At 40.8% G+C, this 13841-nt stretch overlaps 3 protein-coding genes across 5 annotated transcripts; 1 reads left to right on the forward strand and 2 right to left on the reverse strand.

The window, feature by feature from the left end:
- Positions 1-1003: 1003 nt before the first annotated feature.
- Positions 1004-6368, reverse strand: fa36a (FAM36A). Of its 2 annotated transcripts, NM_001140690.1 has the most exon segments (5): positions 1004-1402; positions 1405-1533; positions 3711-3774; positions 5739-5853; positions 6222-6322. In NM_001140690.1, coding segments are annotated over 5 exon segments (363 nt in total). In that variant the 5' UTR covers positions 6255-6322; the 3' UTR covers positions 1004-1380.
- Positions 6369-6966: 598 nt separating this feature from the next.
- On the forward strand, positions 6967-8062 carry LOC123731427 (gonadotropin subunit beta-2). Its single transcript, XM_045710044.1, has 3 exons — positions 6967-7086; positions 7214-7409; positions 7614-8062. Exons 2-3 carry the CDS (start codon positions 7227-7229, stop codon positions 7857-7859), a joined length of 429 nt encoding a protein of 142 aa, XP_045566000.1. The 5' UTR covers positions 6967-7086; positions 7214-7226; the 3' UTR covers positions 7860-8062.
- A 71-nt stretch (positions 8063-8133) lies between these two features.
- Positions 8134-10922, reverse strand: LOC106589684 (G-protein coupled receptor 4). 2 transcript variants are annotated; one of them, XM_014179945.2, is made up of 3 exons: positions 10488-10922; positions 10349-10390; positions 8134-9883 (listed from the first exon to the last, which is right to left on the reverse strand). In XM_014179945.2, the coding sequence occupies exon 3, from the start codon at positions 9792-9794 to the stop codon at positions 8931-8933; it is 864 nt and encodes a 287-aa protein (XP_014035420.1). In that variant the 5' UTR covers positions 9795-9883; positions 10349-10390; positions 10488-10922; the 3' UTR covers positions 8134-8930. The 2 variants fall into 2 exon arrangements, with proteins under 2 accessions (XP_014035420.1, XP_014035419.1); XM_014179944.2 differs by having other exon boundaries at positions 8134-9888; positions 10488-10912.
- Between the last annotated feature and the right edge of the window lie 2919 nt (positions 10923-13841).

The following is a 13841-nucleotide window of genomic DNA, read 5'->3' on the forward strand; positions in this document are numbered from 1 at the left end:
AGTTGGACCCTAGATGGAGGGGCCAGTCAGCTATCGAAACACCCAGCTGAACCCTAGGATGGAGGGGCCAGTGAGCTATCGAGACACCCATACTGTCATCACTGATGCAGCACCTGTGTGTTGGGAGTTTGTGGAGAGGTCCGCTTCTCCACAGTGGCCTTTGTCACACCGAGACTAGGGGCTAAGACATGCACACATTCCTCTGACAGTTTGCAGTCAGAGGAAATGCATGCCTCTTAAGATGCAACAGGAGTGAAAGAGGGAGAAGGACAGGAGACAGAGAACTAGTTCTCCGCTGTGGCTTTGTGTCAGACCTAAAGACCCAGAACGCACACATACACATTTGTACTGGAGTGAATGAGAGAGAGGAGGGCTGGATGAGAGACAGTGAGGTGTGGAAGATTTACTACAGTGCCGTGCGATGATATGATGCAGATTGCCATCTAGTGGCACGGTAGTAGACTATTGCAGTACTCATTATTTAGTCCACACATTGATTTTTATTTAACAAGGTAAGTGTTAAAAAATTCCTGCTTGAGAGTAATGATTAAATAATTCTACCCTAACTTTAGGGATATGGTCTATATAGCCTGTAGAATGAGTAACTAAAGGGTTAAGCATAAGTCTCATAAGATTGCCTAGGATAGGAGAGGAATGGGGGTCTGTGGGTTTAAGTAAACATCAAGAACTGTTATACTGTGGTTGACCTGACCTAGCTACCACTCTGAGAGTTTATGATCTGAGAGGGAGTACCCCTCGAGGTTTCCCTGATCTCAGAGATATGAAACTGTCAGCTGGGTAAGAATTTACGGTTTTGAGAGTTCTGGGGTCGAACAATTAACTCTCCTTAGTGTAGTGTGTAATGTGTGTGCGTAAATAAGGAGCCTGGTATATAATGATGTCTCTGTACAATGAACTGGAGAGCGCTCTCCTGAATAAACAATTCCGATTCTTGTAAGCTGGGCCTCTGTCTGTGTTATTAAACCAGAGTCTTACACATTCTGGATGGCAGACTGAGTATTTTAATTGAAGTTAACATTGAGAACATAATTCTCATAACAGTAAGTCAGTTAAGAAGACATTCTAATTTACAATGACGGCCTACCAAAAGGCATAACACTGTACAGAAAGTCAATCAATATTTATTCAGCGCACAACCAATCATCTCTTAAATAATTATGAATAGATCCACCATTGAGCACAAAAACAACACTTGTTACAGAATATTTTACATAAAAATAACATCTGTCAGACAAACCATGCCTGACAACATGATCCAATAAGACAGAAAAATAGAAGAACATTTAAAGGCTGTGGACATTGTGAACTGCAGTCAAGGGTGTGTGAAAGAATCAATGATTTGACGACAGGATCACGTAATCATTTCAAGGACATGAAGGGCAAGGCTCCTGCTCTTTTGGTTTACTGACGGTGTCCAAACTCGTGCCTTCATACATGACCTTGTTCTTGATGCCATCCTGGATCAACCTTTGCTGCATACGGAGCTGGGCATTGGTAATTCTACAGTAGATCCTGAGAGCGCCAGCAGAAATAGACCATCAGTTAATACATAGGGACCTGCATAGGGGTATAGGCAGGGGCGGAAATCCCGGGGGGGACGGGGGGGACACGACCCCCCCATCCTGGGAAAAATATGATTTGTCCCCCCCAATATATCACTGAAACATAACTATGTAATTTAAATAATATCAATAATACGTAATGAAAGCAATTGAGCTGATTATAGACACTTAATAGCACGTTAAGTTTCAAAAGATTGCGACCCCCCCCACCCTTTGCCTCACAATGGTTTGATCCACTGCCAGTTCCTTAGTTGGCAAGGTAACAGAGGGGTGGTATCCACTGTCTGAAAGGCACTCAATGAACGTAACTGACGTGAGGTTAATCCAGTCAATCGCGCACACACACTAGCTAAATATGCAGAGCTAGCGGGCAAATATTAACTATTAAGCTAGCTAGTACCTATTCCATTTATGTGGCCTCGTCAAATATGGAATCTTTGCTATCGTGTATTTATTCCAAGATCAGCATGCAGATGATGTAAGTTAGAGCTTCAAAGTCCCTGTGATAAGGTTAGCGATAAACTGAAGTCCAAACTGAACAGAACTACACTCTCTTCTACCATTGTCTTAAATATATTTAATGGTCTCATTGCAAAAGCGAAATTGTCGCAAGGGAACTTTTATTTATTTATTTTATTTCACCTTTATTTAACCCGGGTAGCAAAGATTATAGCAAACACCACTGAAACGGAATTGGTGCTCGCTAGCTTTGCAAATTCAGCTATTGTTGGAAGCCAGCCAATATGAAACAAACTATTAAAATTACAAAAGGTTGCAGCATATGTTGTGTAAATGGTGAACTCATACAGCTGTCAACTCTTGTCATTTTAATCCGTATCACATTTGCTAGCTACCTTTTAGATCGAAGCCCAAATAGAATGATAAAAGATAAGATGATAGAAGCCCATCTCCTACTGTAAATAACCTACACACTGTGTGTGTGTGTAGCCAGCCAGCCAGGTAGAAAAATGGCAGAAAATTAAAAGAACGACATCAGAGTATTTTTCAGTACACCAAAACGCAAAGTAAGAACCCTAGTAGCCTAATATCTCAAAGACTAGTTGATAAAATGTTCATAAGAAAGAAATGAAATTCTAATGGAAATGTTTCACAATGATGTCATTAGGCAGAGCAGGCAACAGATGGCACACAGACAGCGGAGTTGGGGACAGATATGCAGGGACATACTGGCAGAGACAGGGAGTCTCAGGTAAGTTTGTTGAGTCTTTGTTTGGCAACATGAAAGGTTCTCCATTTATTTGACTTGTAAAATAGGAACATCATTGGAAAATGCCATGGATACCCCCACTCTCAACTTAAACTGGTGACTGAACTAAGATTTGTTAAAGGCAATGGTATTGCTGTTGTGATTAGTTGTGTAGTTTTGGGTAACGGTAGTTAGGAGTACAGCAAACACCTTATTTCTTTGGTTCCTCAATATACATTTAACATATTACAATGTAGGCTATGTGTTACAGCACTACTTTTGGTGTCCCCCTCAGGAATTGCTCTTGAGAAAATTTCATGTAATTGTCCCCTCCAAAGTTGATATAAGATTTTCGCCCCTGGGTATAGGCTGTATAGGGGCATATGCTTCAAAGGGGTGTAGGCTGTATTGGCTGCATAGGTGTATAGCCCGTATTGGCTGCATAGGGGTATAGGCTGCCATGGGGTATAGGCTGCCTTGGGGTATAGGCTGCCTTGGGGTATAGGCTGCATAGGCTGCATAGGGGTTGTTGTACTACACAAATAGATGAGAACATCTCATGAATATGCTGAATAAATATTCTAACATGAGACAATAATAAAGTTGTCACCCCGCCTGTGTTTTGGTAAAAATCAGAAGTATGGGCCTGGAGAAAAGTAATCACTCTCAAATTCACAGACAGAGCTATGGATGCAAGGACCGCAAAAGTATAGTTTTAACCATGTTTTGAGGCTATACAGTGTGTTTACACTGTTTTAGTCCAATGTTTGTAAACAATCGTATATTTCAAGAATCAGTGGGTCTATATCATTAATTTGTAAGAATGGAAAAAGCAAATAAGGATTCTCACTTTTAATGGACATCAACTAGCCAACAACTGGCTAAGCTTATAAATCATCAACACTGACTTCAAAACCTACCATGATCCCAGTGTGGTAAGCATGAATCCTGCAAAACCTATGTCAAAGGACCGCTTCACTCGACCTGTGAATGACAAATTAAAAGGCATGTGTAAGAAACTGAGAAATACTGTAAGAAGCCATAGAGGAAGAGGTGAAGGAGAGGATTTACTCTGCCCAAAACCTGTCCTTGTGAGATAAGCCCTTTTTTGTTTGGAGGTCTATGAGAGAGTGTTGAATTACATGAGGCTTATTTGATTGAAAATAAGTTTCATAATACCAGTCAAAAGTTTGGACACACCTACTCATTCAAGGTTTTTTCTTTATTTTTACTATTTTCTACATTGTAGAAAAATAGTGAAGACATCAAAACTATGAAAGAACATATAGAATCACGTAGTAACCAAAAAAAGTGTTCTACAAATCAAAATATATTTTAGATTCTTCAAATAGCTTGATGACAGCTTAGCACACTCCTGGCATTTTACTCAACCGGCTTCACCTGGAATGCTTTTCCAACAGTCTTGAAGGAGTTCCCACATATGCTGAGCACTTGGTTGGCTGCTTTTCCTTCATCTGCGGTCCAACTCATCCCATCTCAATTAGGTTGAGGTCGCGTGATTGTGGAGGCCAGGTCATCTGATGCAGCACTCCATCACTCTCCTTCTTGGTCAAATAGCCCTTACACAGCCTGGAGGTGTGTTGGGTCAATGCCCTGTTGAAATACAAATGATAGTGGGACTAAGCGCAAACCAGATAGTATGGCGTATCGCTGCAGAATGCTGTGGTAGCCATGCTGGTTAAGTGTGCCTTGAATTCTAAATACATTTCAGACACTGTCACCAGCAAAGCACCCCTACACCATCACACCTACATGCTTCATCGTGGGAACTACACATGCAGAGATCATCCGTTCACCTACTCTGCATCTCACAAAGACACGGGGGGTTGGAACCAAAAATCTCACATTTGGACTCCTCAGACCAAAGGACAGATTTCCACCGGTCTAATGTCCATTGCTCGTGTTTCTTTGGCGCAAGGAAGTCTTCTTCTTATTGGTGTCCTTTAGTAGTGGTTTCTTTGCAGCAATTTGACCATGAAGGCCTGAGTCACACAGTCTCCTCTGAACAGTTGATGTTGAGATCTGTCTGTTACTTGAACTCGAAAGCATTTATTTGGGCTGCAATCTGAGGTGCAGTTAACTCTAATGAACTTATCCTCTGCAGCAGAAGTAACTCTGGGTCTTCCATTCCTGTGGCGGTCCTCATGGGAGCCAGTTTCATCATTGCGCTTGATGGTTTTTGACTGACGTTCATGTCTTAAAGTAATGATGGACTGTCGTTTCTCTTTGCTGATTTGAGTTGTTCTTTCCATAATATGGACTTGGTCTTTTACCAAATAGGGCTATCTTCTGTATACCAACCCTACTTTGTCACAACACAACTGATTGGCTCAAACACATTAAAAAGGAAAGAAATTCCACCAATTAACTTCGGACACAGCTGTTAATTGAAATGCATTCCAGGTGACTACCTTATGAAGCTGGTTGATAGAATGCCAAGAGTGTGCAAAGCTGTCATCAAGGCAAAGGGTGGCTACTTTGAAGAAACGCAAACATAAAATAATTTTTTAACACTTTTTTGGTTACTACATGATTCCATATTTGTTCTTTCATAGTTGATGTCTTTACTATTATTCTAAAATGTAAAAAAAAAATTTTTTAAATAACAAAAAATAGAATGAGTAGGTGTGTCCAAACTTTTGACTGGTACTGTATGTGGATGCACGAGGCAACTTCCATTGTTAGAGCAGTCACTCAGCTATCTTGTCAATACAATATATCATCTATGGAGAAACCTATGACAGAAGTAATATAATATTCTTACTATGCTCATATTAATGGACAGTAGATTAGATTTCACCCAAACAAAACGCTCAAGACAGAGTTACATGTATCTGGCACGAGATTAGGTTATAGGTTCTGAGATTACACTCAAACAAACAAATCATTGATGTATGCCAGTGAATCTGCAGGAAAAACAAATGTACTTGTGGCCAAAAAGTGCAAAAGGCCAGCAGCCAGGGATCCCCCAGATCCATGTAGAAGAGCCTCTCTGGCACAAGGTGTGTTTTGAACGTCCAGAATACCCAGCACCTTGAAACCCTAAATGGCATACGGTATATGAAACACATTATGGGAGATGAAATTACACAGAGAATAAGCAGAGAATTACTGAGATACAATTAATCACGATTTATATCTTGTATCAAGCATCACATGATATTACATTCATACTGTTAGCTAGAAGACACGAAAGAGGGGTAGCTAGCTAGTTTAAAATTTATTGAAGAAACACATAATCAGCTATAGCACACTACCGTTAGCTAGCTACCTACTTAAGCAAACTAGACAACTACTGTAGCGACATCACCACCAATAATATTCTTGACCTTCAACAACTGAGTTGCTGCTAGCTAAGTTAGCATTGTCACATATAATGTTTTCTAAATGATATTGTCTAGGACACTTACCTTCTTTTTGTCACTCTCCTCTTCACCGTCCATTATGGCATTAGATTGACCCTGTTTTTACGAATTTACCTTCAGCATCGCCAGTATTTACTTTCGAAATCACACTGGACGCTGAGCATGCGCACTAGTAGGTTCGTTAGAAATTAACCCACGAGATCAAAAAAGGAAACAGTGGTCAAAAGCTTTTTGAGTTCCGGGAAGATTTTCTCAAAGGATTGCTGACACAGAATTATTTATAGAAAAATAAGCTATGCTTTCAAAAATGTATTTTCTATATTGACAGTTTTTTATATGTCATAATTCTTTCAAACGGATATAGCATGTTTTACCAAAACCTTGAGCAGTTTCCAACAGTGGGCTATTCACATAATAACTAAAATGGCTATCCCAGTTGTCCCAATGAACAAGTGTGTGATTAATAGGGTTAATCCTGTCAATGAAATTCTATCTCAACAAAATGTACTTGCTTGGACCTTGATAACATGTGCATCATTAACATCAAAACATGTCCTTCCTGTGTACAGCAGGGATCTAAATCTATGACAATTATGTCAATCTGACCCTATAAAATCATCAACTCTTGAGGGATTAGGGTGTCTAATGAATTAATATTTTGATGCAATGTCATCATCCACGTGCAGAAGTCTAAACTGTGCAAAGTAGAGGGCAGGAGGAAGTCATTGTGTCAAAGTAATCCATTCTGTTACCAACATGGGATTGTATTCAAGGTTGTTGTGAAGGGAGAGAAATCATGAGCTGAGCATCCAACCCTGGATACTAACCTCCTCCACTGTATAAATGCCCAAACACACTGCCCATCAGGACACAACTTTCTGCTGCCTGCTGAACCCTTTGAGTCCTTCAGGTAAACCTATATTGATCAGACTTCTCTTACTGTTATATATAGTTATTACAACAATTTGCGAATAATAAGCAATTTAAACTGCTTCTACCATTTCTAAATTCAGAGAAAATCATTTGTTTTCACTTAGGCTTTCTTTCAGGATGTTAGGTCTTCATGTAGGCACCTTGATCTCCCTGTTCCTGTGTATTCTCCTGGAACCCGTTGAGGGGTCTCTCATGCAGCCCTGTCAGCCCATCAACCAGACTGTGTCTCTGGAGAAGGAAGGCTGCCCAACGTGCTTAGTCATTCAAACCCCTATCTGCAGTGGCCACTGCGTCACCAAGGTACAATGTATATAGTGGTTCAGTATCATCTGAATGTACTATGCAGTGGTTAGTATTATCTTATTTAGCTAGGCCATAACTTCCTTAAATTGTCACTGTGTTCTTCATAATTGCGTATCAAATACTAGAAACAACCCTAATGCGTAAAAAGAAAATAAAACATTGACCTACATTTACCTTTTCTCCTGTGTATTTATTTACCAGGAGCCGGTTTTCAAGAGCCCATTTTCCACCGTGTACCAGCATGTGTGCACCTACCGGGACGTCCGCTATGAAACGATCCGCCTACCTGACTGTCCCCCTTGGGTGGACCATCATGTCACCTACCCTGTGGCTCTGAGCTGTGACTGCAGCCTCTGTAACATGGACACTTCTGACTGTACCATCGAGAGCCTGCAGCCAGACTTCTGCATTACCCAAAGAGCACTAATGGATGGTAACATGTGGTGACATGTCAGCCAACATGCCTGCCTATGTAATGACATGGTATATTACACCCGCCCATTTAATGACATGTAGGTCCAATGTATGGGGAACTCAAACTGAACTCAAATTTCATAGGTACTACAGACATGGGCTTGTAGGTTGTATGTGAATGTACTTGTACTCATATGTACTTGTACTCATATCTGAATAAACTGGCTCCAACTCTGACCACTTTCAGTGTCCTCTTTTTAGAGGGCCTCCGGGAGAGAATGGGAACAAAAGAGGAGAAAGAGCGATCTCAAATATCCACATTATCAATTTATTGAAGGAAAGAAGTCCATATTTTTCTAAAAAGCTGCAATACAAGCCCAACAAAGATAGTGCAATGCAGAATAGGGCTGTGTACAATACAGTATGTTATGCATTGTATATTAACAAGCAAGGCACGTACTCTTCACATTTTAACTACAACAATAAAAGTAAAGTAGGTTTATTTAAAAAAAATGGAACCCCCTTTTTCCTCCCCAATTTCGTGATATCCAATTGCGATCTTGTCTCATTGCTGCAACTCCCCAACGGGCTCGGGAGAGGCAAAGGTCGAGTCATGCATCCTCCGAAACATGACCGGCCAAACCGCACTCCTTAACACACCCGGAAGCCAGCTGCACCAATGTGTCGGAGGAAACACCATTCACTGGCGACCGAAGTCGGCGTGCACGTGCCCGGGCCACCACAAGGAGTCGCTAGAGCGTGATGAGCCAAGTAAATCCCCCTGGCCAAACCCTCCCTTAACCTGGACAATGCTGGGACAATTGTGTGCCGCCCCATGGGACTTCCAGTCACGGCCGGTTATGACACAGCCTGGAATCAAACCCGGGTCTGTAGTGACGCCTAAAGCAATGCGATGCAGTGCTGTAGACCACTGCGCCACTCGGGAGGCCCGTAAGGTATGATTTTAACAAAGAAAAGAACAAGGTTAAAGCTCCCAATTCACCGCTTTTTTGACAACGTTTCGATCTGATCATTTTAACAAGGAGTTTATAGGAGTTATACATAGTGAATCATACAGCTACAGTCCATTATCCTGGACCTGTCCTACCTGGAGCCTTCTACTCCACTATCAGTCATGGTCATAGTGTTTGTGACCTGACTCTGCTCCTCGTCACCCATGAGCTTGTCGAAGCAGGGGAAGGCCAGAGTGTCCTTAGCTCCCTTTCTCATGAACACATAGAGTAGAGGATCCACAAGGGGGCTGAAACTCTCAAAGATTGTCCCAATCATCACATCCTCTTGGCATGTTACCCCTGATATCACATATTGTATGATGAGGGGTAGGAACAGGACTGTGTAATTGCCCAGCACAAGGGCCAGGGTACCAATAATCCGTCTCTGTTCGACAGCTGGCACAGAGATGGAGACGGACAGAGCTTTCAACGTGCCCACAAGGAAGAATACAAGCAGTGGAAAGGGTATGAGGAGGCTAACTGCAAACAAAATAAGTGAAATCTCAAAAGTCGGTGTGAGGGAAAACATGGAGATTTGGATGAAAGGAACCACCCAGATAATGGAGGACACTATGAGCGAGAATTTGATGTTACGGCGAAAACGGTACCAGAGAGGAAATGCAATCACAAGATATCTCTCGAGAGCAACACATACCATGAAACCAATGCTTGCACTGATACCAAAGAATTCAATCATTTTTGCTATCAATTTCCAGGAACCAGACAGTATGATTGGCCTCATGCAAATCTGAATGAGATCTGCAATAAGAAGGTTGATAACATAGACTGGAGCGATGTGATCAGCTCTGATCAGGAAGTACATGGCATAAATGGACAGACAGATCAGAGGAAAACCAATGGAGAATGTTGTCCACTGTACAATGGTTTCAATGGTTTCAACGAGGCTGCTATTTGATGCGATGTCATCCGAATTATTGCAGAGGCTTGCGTCCATCCTTGATGGTGCTTGTTGTTGCAGGAACTAGGGAATGGCAGGGTTCTTCAGATTCCAAGTTCAAGGTCCTTAATATTTTCCTGCTGGGCCTACACTAAGAAAAAAAGTGAAATAGCTGGTGTTTTACTCTATAACATTAAGATCCCGGTCATGATTCTTTAAAATAGGTCTAGTTTTGAGCTGCAATAAGCATCTTTACTCAAAATCTAAAAGCAATTCCCTTCAAAATAAACAGGAAGTATGCTCAATATAGTTCTACGTTCTGCGTATTTTTTGTAAAACTGAACATGTAATACAAAATGACCTGTCAAATTGCAATGTCTATAGACATTAACATTCTTACGATGTGTAAATGTTAGGATACCTTAAACGTCTCTTTTTATGCAATTAACTAATCAATTGAGCATTTATTACGTTTTTTATGAATATCATATAATAGAAAAAAATAAGAAAAACTAAGTTATCACTGCACATTTCAGTGTTTAACATGTGTAGCACAAGCAAAATTCAAGTAGCCCTTTAGCAACCATGTGGAATCTACGGTATGGTCTTACCTGGAGGTTAATTTCGATTAATTGCCATTTGTCTTGTAGCTCCTATCAAATCAACAAATTATCAGGAAGTGTAAATGCAAGTTAGAAACATGCAAAAAATAGTCCAGTAACTTTTTTTTTTTACGACACAGATACTCACAGATTCTCACGGTGCACACCCAGTGACAATACAGCATGTACGTCTGAGCCTTATATACTGTGAGACAGGAAGTCCACCACTCCAGGATGTCAAATGTCATTGCACAATTTGTGTTACTACAGCATTTGTCAATCTTCGATAGCTGATTGCCCAGGGAGATCATATGACATTAATAACAGTGGTTAAAAGACCCCGAACCTAATCCATTCCACACTAAGTTGCTACTTCACTGTATTTCAGAATGACAACAGGAATATTACATCTGACGTATAACATAATACACTTCATGCACACATCTTATAATATGCATACACCATTTTGGGTGAAGAAGCTGTTAGTTTTATATTCACAGACTTGATGTGTTGTAGTACAGGCAGCTACTTGAGAATAAAACAAAAAAACTTACTAGTGATATTCCACCATACTTTTATAGGTCAGTCACAATGTCTAGGTCCATCAGACTTAAAACCAATATGTTGAGACAATGATGAAACGTGCAGTCCGCCGTCACACACAAATGCAACAAACTAAATATTGTGCAAATACTTCAGAAAAATGACTTCCTTGTCACTAATGTTGAAAATGTGGGCTCACATACAGTACCTGTAAAAAGTTTGGAGAAGGGTTTTTCTTCATTTTTACTATTTTCTACATTGTAGAATAATATGGATGACATCAAAACTATGAAAGAACACATATAGAATCATGTAGTAACCAAAAAAAAGTGTTAAATAAATATTTTATGAGATTCTTCAAAGTAGCCACCCTTTGCCTTGATGACAACTTTGCACACTCTTGGCATTCTCTCAACCAGCTTCATGAGGTAGTCACCTGGAATGCATTTCAATTGACAGGTGTGCCTTGTTAAAAGTTAATTTGTGGAATTTCTTTCCTTCTTAATGCGTTTGAACCAATCAGTTGTGTTGTGACAAGGTAGGGGTGGTATACAGAAGATAGTCCTATTTGGTTAAATACCAAGATGTCAAGAACAGCTCATATAAGCAAAGAGAAACGACAGTCACCATTACTTTAAGACATGAAGGTCAGTCAATACGGAAAATGTCAAGAACTTTGAAAGTTTCTTCAAGTGCAGTCACAAAAATCATCAAAACTGGCTCTCATGAGGACCGCCACAGGAAAGGAAGACCCAGAGTTACCTGTGTTGCAGAGGATAAGTTCATTAGAGTTACCAGCCTCAGAAATTGCAGCCCAAATAAATGCTTCAGTGTCAGGCCTTCATGGTCGAATTTCTGCAAAGAAACCACCACTGAAGGACACCAATAATAAGAAGAGTCCTGCTTGGGCCAAGAAACACGAGCAATGGACATTAGACCAGTGGAAATCCAAATTTGAGATTTTTGGATCTAAACGCTGTGTCTTTGTGAGATGCAGAGTAGGTGAACGGATGATCTCCGCATGTGTGGTTCCCACCGTGAAGCATGGAGGTGGTGTGATGGTGCTTTGCTGGTGACACTGATTTATTTGAAATTCATGGCCCTCTTAAATAGCATGGCTACCATAACCTTCTACAGCGATACGCCATCCCGTCTGGTTTGTGCTTAGTGGGACTATCATTTGTTTTTCAACAGGACAATGACCCAACACATCCCCAGGCTGTGTAAAGGCTATTTGACCAAAGAGAGTGATGGAGTGCTGCATCAGATGACCTGGCCTCCACAATCACCTGACCTCAACCCAATTTGGGATGAGTTGGACCGAAGAGTGAAGGAAAAACAGCCAACAAGTGCTCAACATATGTGGGAACTCCTTCAAGACTGTTGGAAAAGCATTCCAGGGGAAGCTGGTTGAGAGAATGCCAAGTGTGCAAAGCTGTCAAGGCAAAAGGTGGATTTTTTGAAGAATCTAAAATCTAAAATATATTTTGATGTTTAAATCTTTTCTGGTTACTACATGATTCCATGTGTGTTATTTCATAGTTTTGATGTCGGCACTATTACTCTCAATGTAGAACATTTAAAAAAATAAATAAAGAAAACCCCTTGAATGAGTAGGTTTGTCCAAACTTTTGATTGGTACTGTAGTTCTTTGACAGGGAAGTTCATGAGTTCAACCACTCTTGAGTGTTGTTGATTAGGATGACTGAGCTTCTTTAAGATTAATTGATGTGTTCAAGGAATGTGTTTAAATGACATCAGTGTCTGTTAGGAGGAACTAGGCCCTGGATTATAGACTGAGCAAAGTACAAAATGCAAATTGACTCTTTTCATTACCATCAGCATAGCTCAACTGGAACATAGGGAAATGTGAGTCTGTATTGCTTCTGTGAAACCGCTTATCTAGCAGTTCTAGGAAGATAAGTGACCATGCCATTCAGCACCAATAAAACATTTATATAAAAAAGCCAAAAGGAAATCAATCCAATCCATAGCACGGACCTGGTACCAGACGCATCGTCTACTGTGGGGGATCATCCAGGTACAGTAATTGACGTTCACCCATCAACAGCAAGGTAAAACACACTGAGGAGGAACTCACAACGCTCTTTCCATGCGGTTCTCTCCAAAGCTACTTCAGGTAAGGCCATAGATTATCTCTGTCTATTTTTGGCAGGGGGAGGCAATACCAAAGGATCTAAATGCTATGGGGGTGAATGGAATTCAGGAAACATTTTAAATCTAAAATATCCATGAACACGAGACGGAAATATGTGTGTAGCCTTTAAGCAACAGTTAGACCATGGTCTTAATAAAGACAAGTAGAGAGACATAGAAGTGTTATTGGGAGAATGCCTGTGCTGTTTGTAGCCTAGAATGTACTAAAGGCTGTCACTGACAGACTAAACAAATGTGATATTTAAAATGTTGTACGCATACTCCTTCTAAAGGTATTTAATACATTCTTCCTGTTGCTGTCATTCTAGTGTGTGAAAGATGAGGACACGGTCACAAAATGACTATACCGGTAAATGCAACTAAACACCACAAAAATATATCATAAACCACCTGAAATGACCAGAACCCCATGGATAAAGATATGAATATAGGGTCTGTTAACAACAACACAAACAACACTGACACTACTTTTGACCGTGTTGCTGAGGTCATTGGCTGGATAACCTTTGCCGTTGGGCTACCTGCAATTGGATTGGCCCTTTACACAATGAAGAACCTGGTCAAGGGTCCCAATCCTGTTCCTGTCCATGTCATCAGCCTTCTTGTTTCAGACATTTTCAGTTTCATTGGAAGACCACAGGCTGCCACTGGGAGTATCCTATCGGCTGACACTGCTACCCTGATCTTTTATTTTGGCATCATATCCAACATTACTTTTATGGTTTGCATTGCACAAGAGCGACACCTGCTGGTGGCATACCCCCAGTGCTACGGCTGCTGC

The sequence above is a fragment of the Salmo salar genome, chromosome ssa28 (assembly GCF_905237065.1).
Source record: "Salmo salar chromosome ssa28, Ssal_v3.1, whole genome shotgun sequence".
NCBI classification, from domain to species: domain Eukaryota; kingdom Metazoa; phylum Chordata; class Actinopteri; order Salmoniformes; family Salmonidae; genus Salmo; species Salmo salar.

Coding starts and splice junctions, on each gene's coding strand:
- fa36a (XM_045709917.1), bottom strand. CDS start 6,254: ATGGACGGTGAAGAGGAGAGTGACAAAAAGAAG. Junction 5,854..6,221: donor AGGAGAGTGACAAAAAGAAG/GTAAGTGTCCTA, acceptor TATGCCATTTAG/GGTTTCAAGGTGCTGGGTAT. Junction 3,775..5,738: donor TTTGCACTTTTTGGCCACAA/GTACATTTGTTT, acceptor TGTCATTCACAG/GTCGAGTGAAGCGGTCCTTT.
- LOC123731427 (XM_045710044.1), top strand. CDS start 7,227: ATGTTAGGTCTTCATGTAGGCACCTTGATCTCCCTGTTCCTGTGTATT. Junction 7,410..7,613: donor GTGGCCACTGCGTCACCAAG/GTACAATGTATA, acceptor TTTATTTACCAG/GAGCCGGTTTTCAAGAGCCC.
- LOC106589684 (XM_014179945.2), bottom strand. CDS start 9,794: ATGGACGCAAGCCTCTGCAATAATTCGGATGACATCGCATCAAATAGC.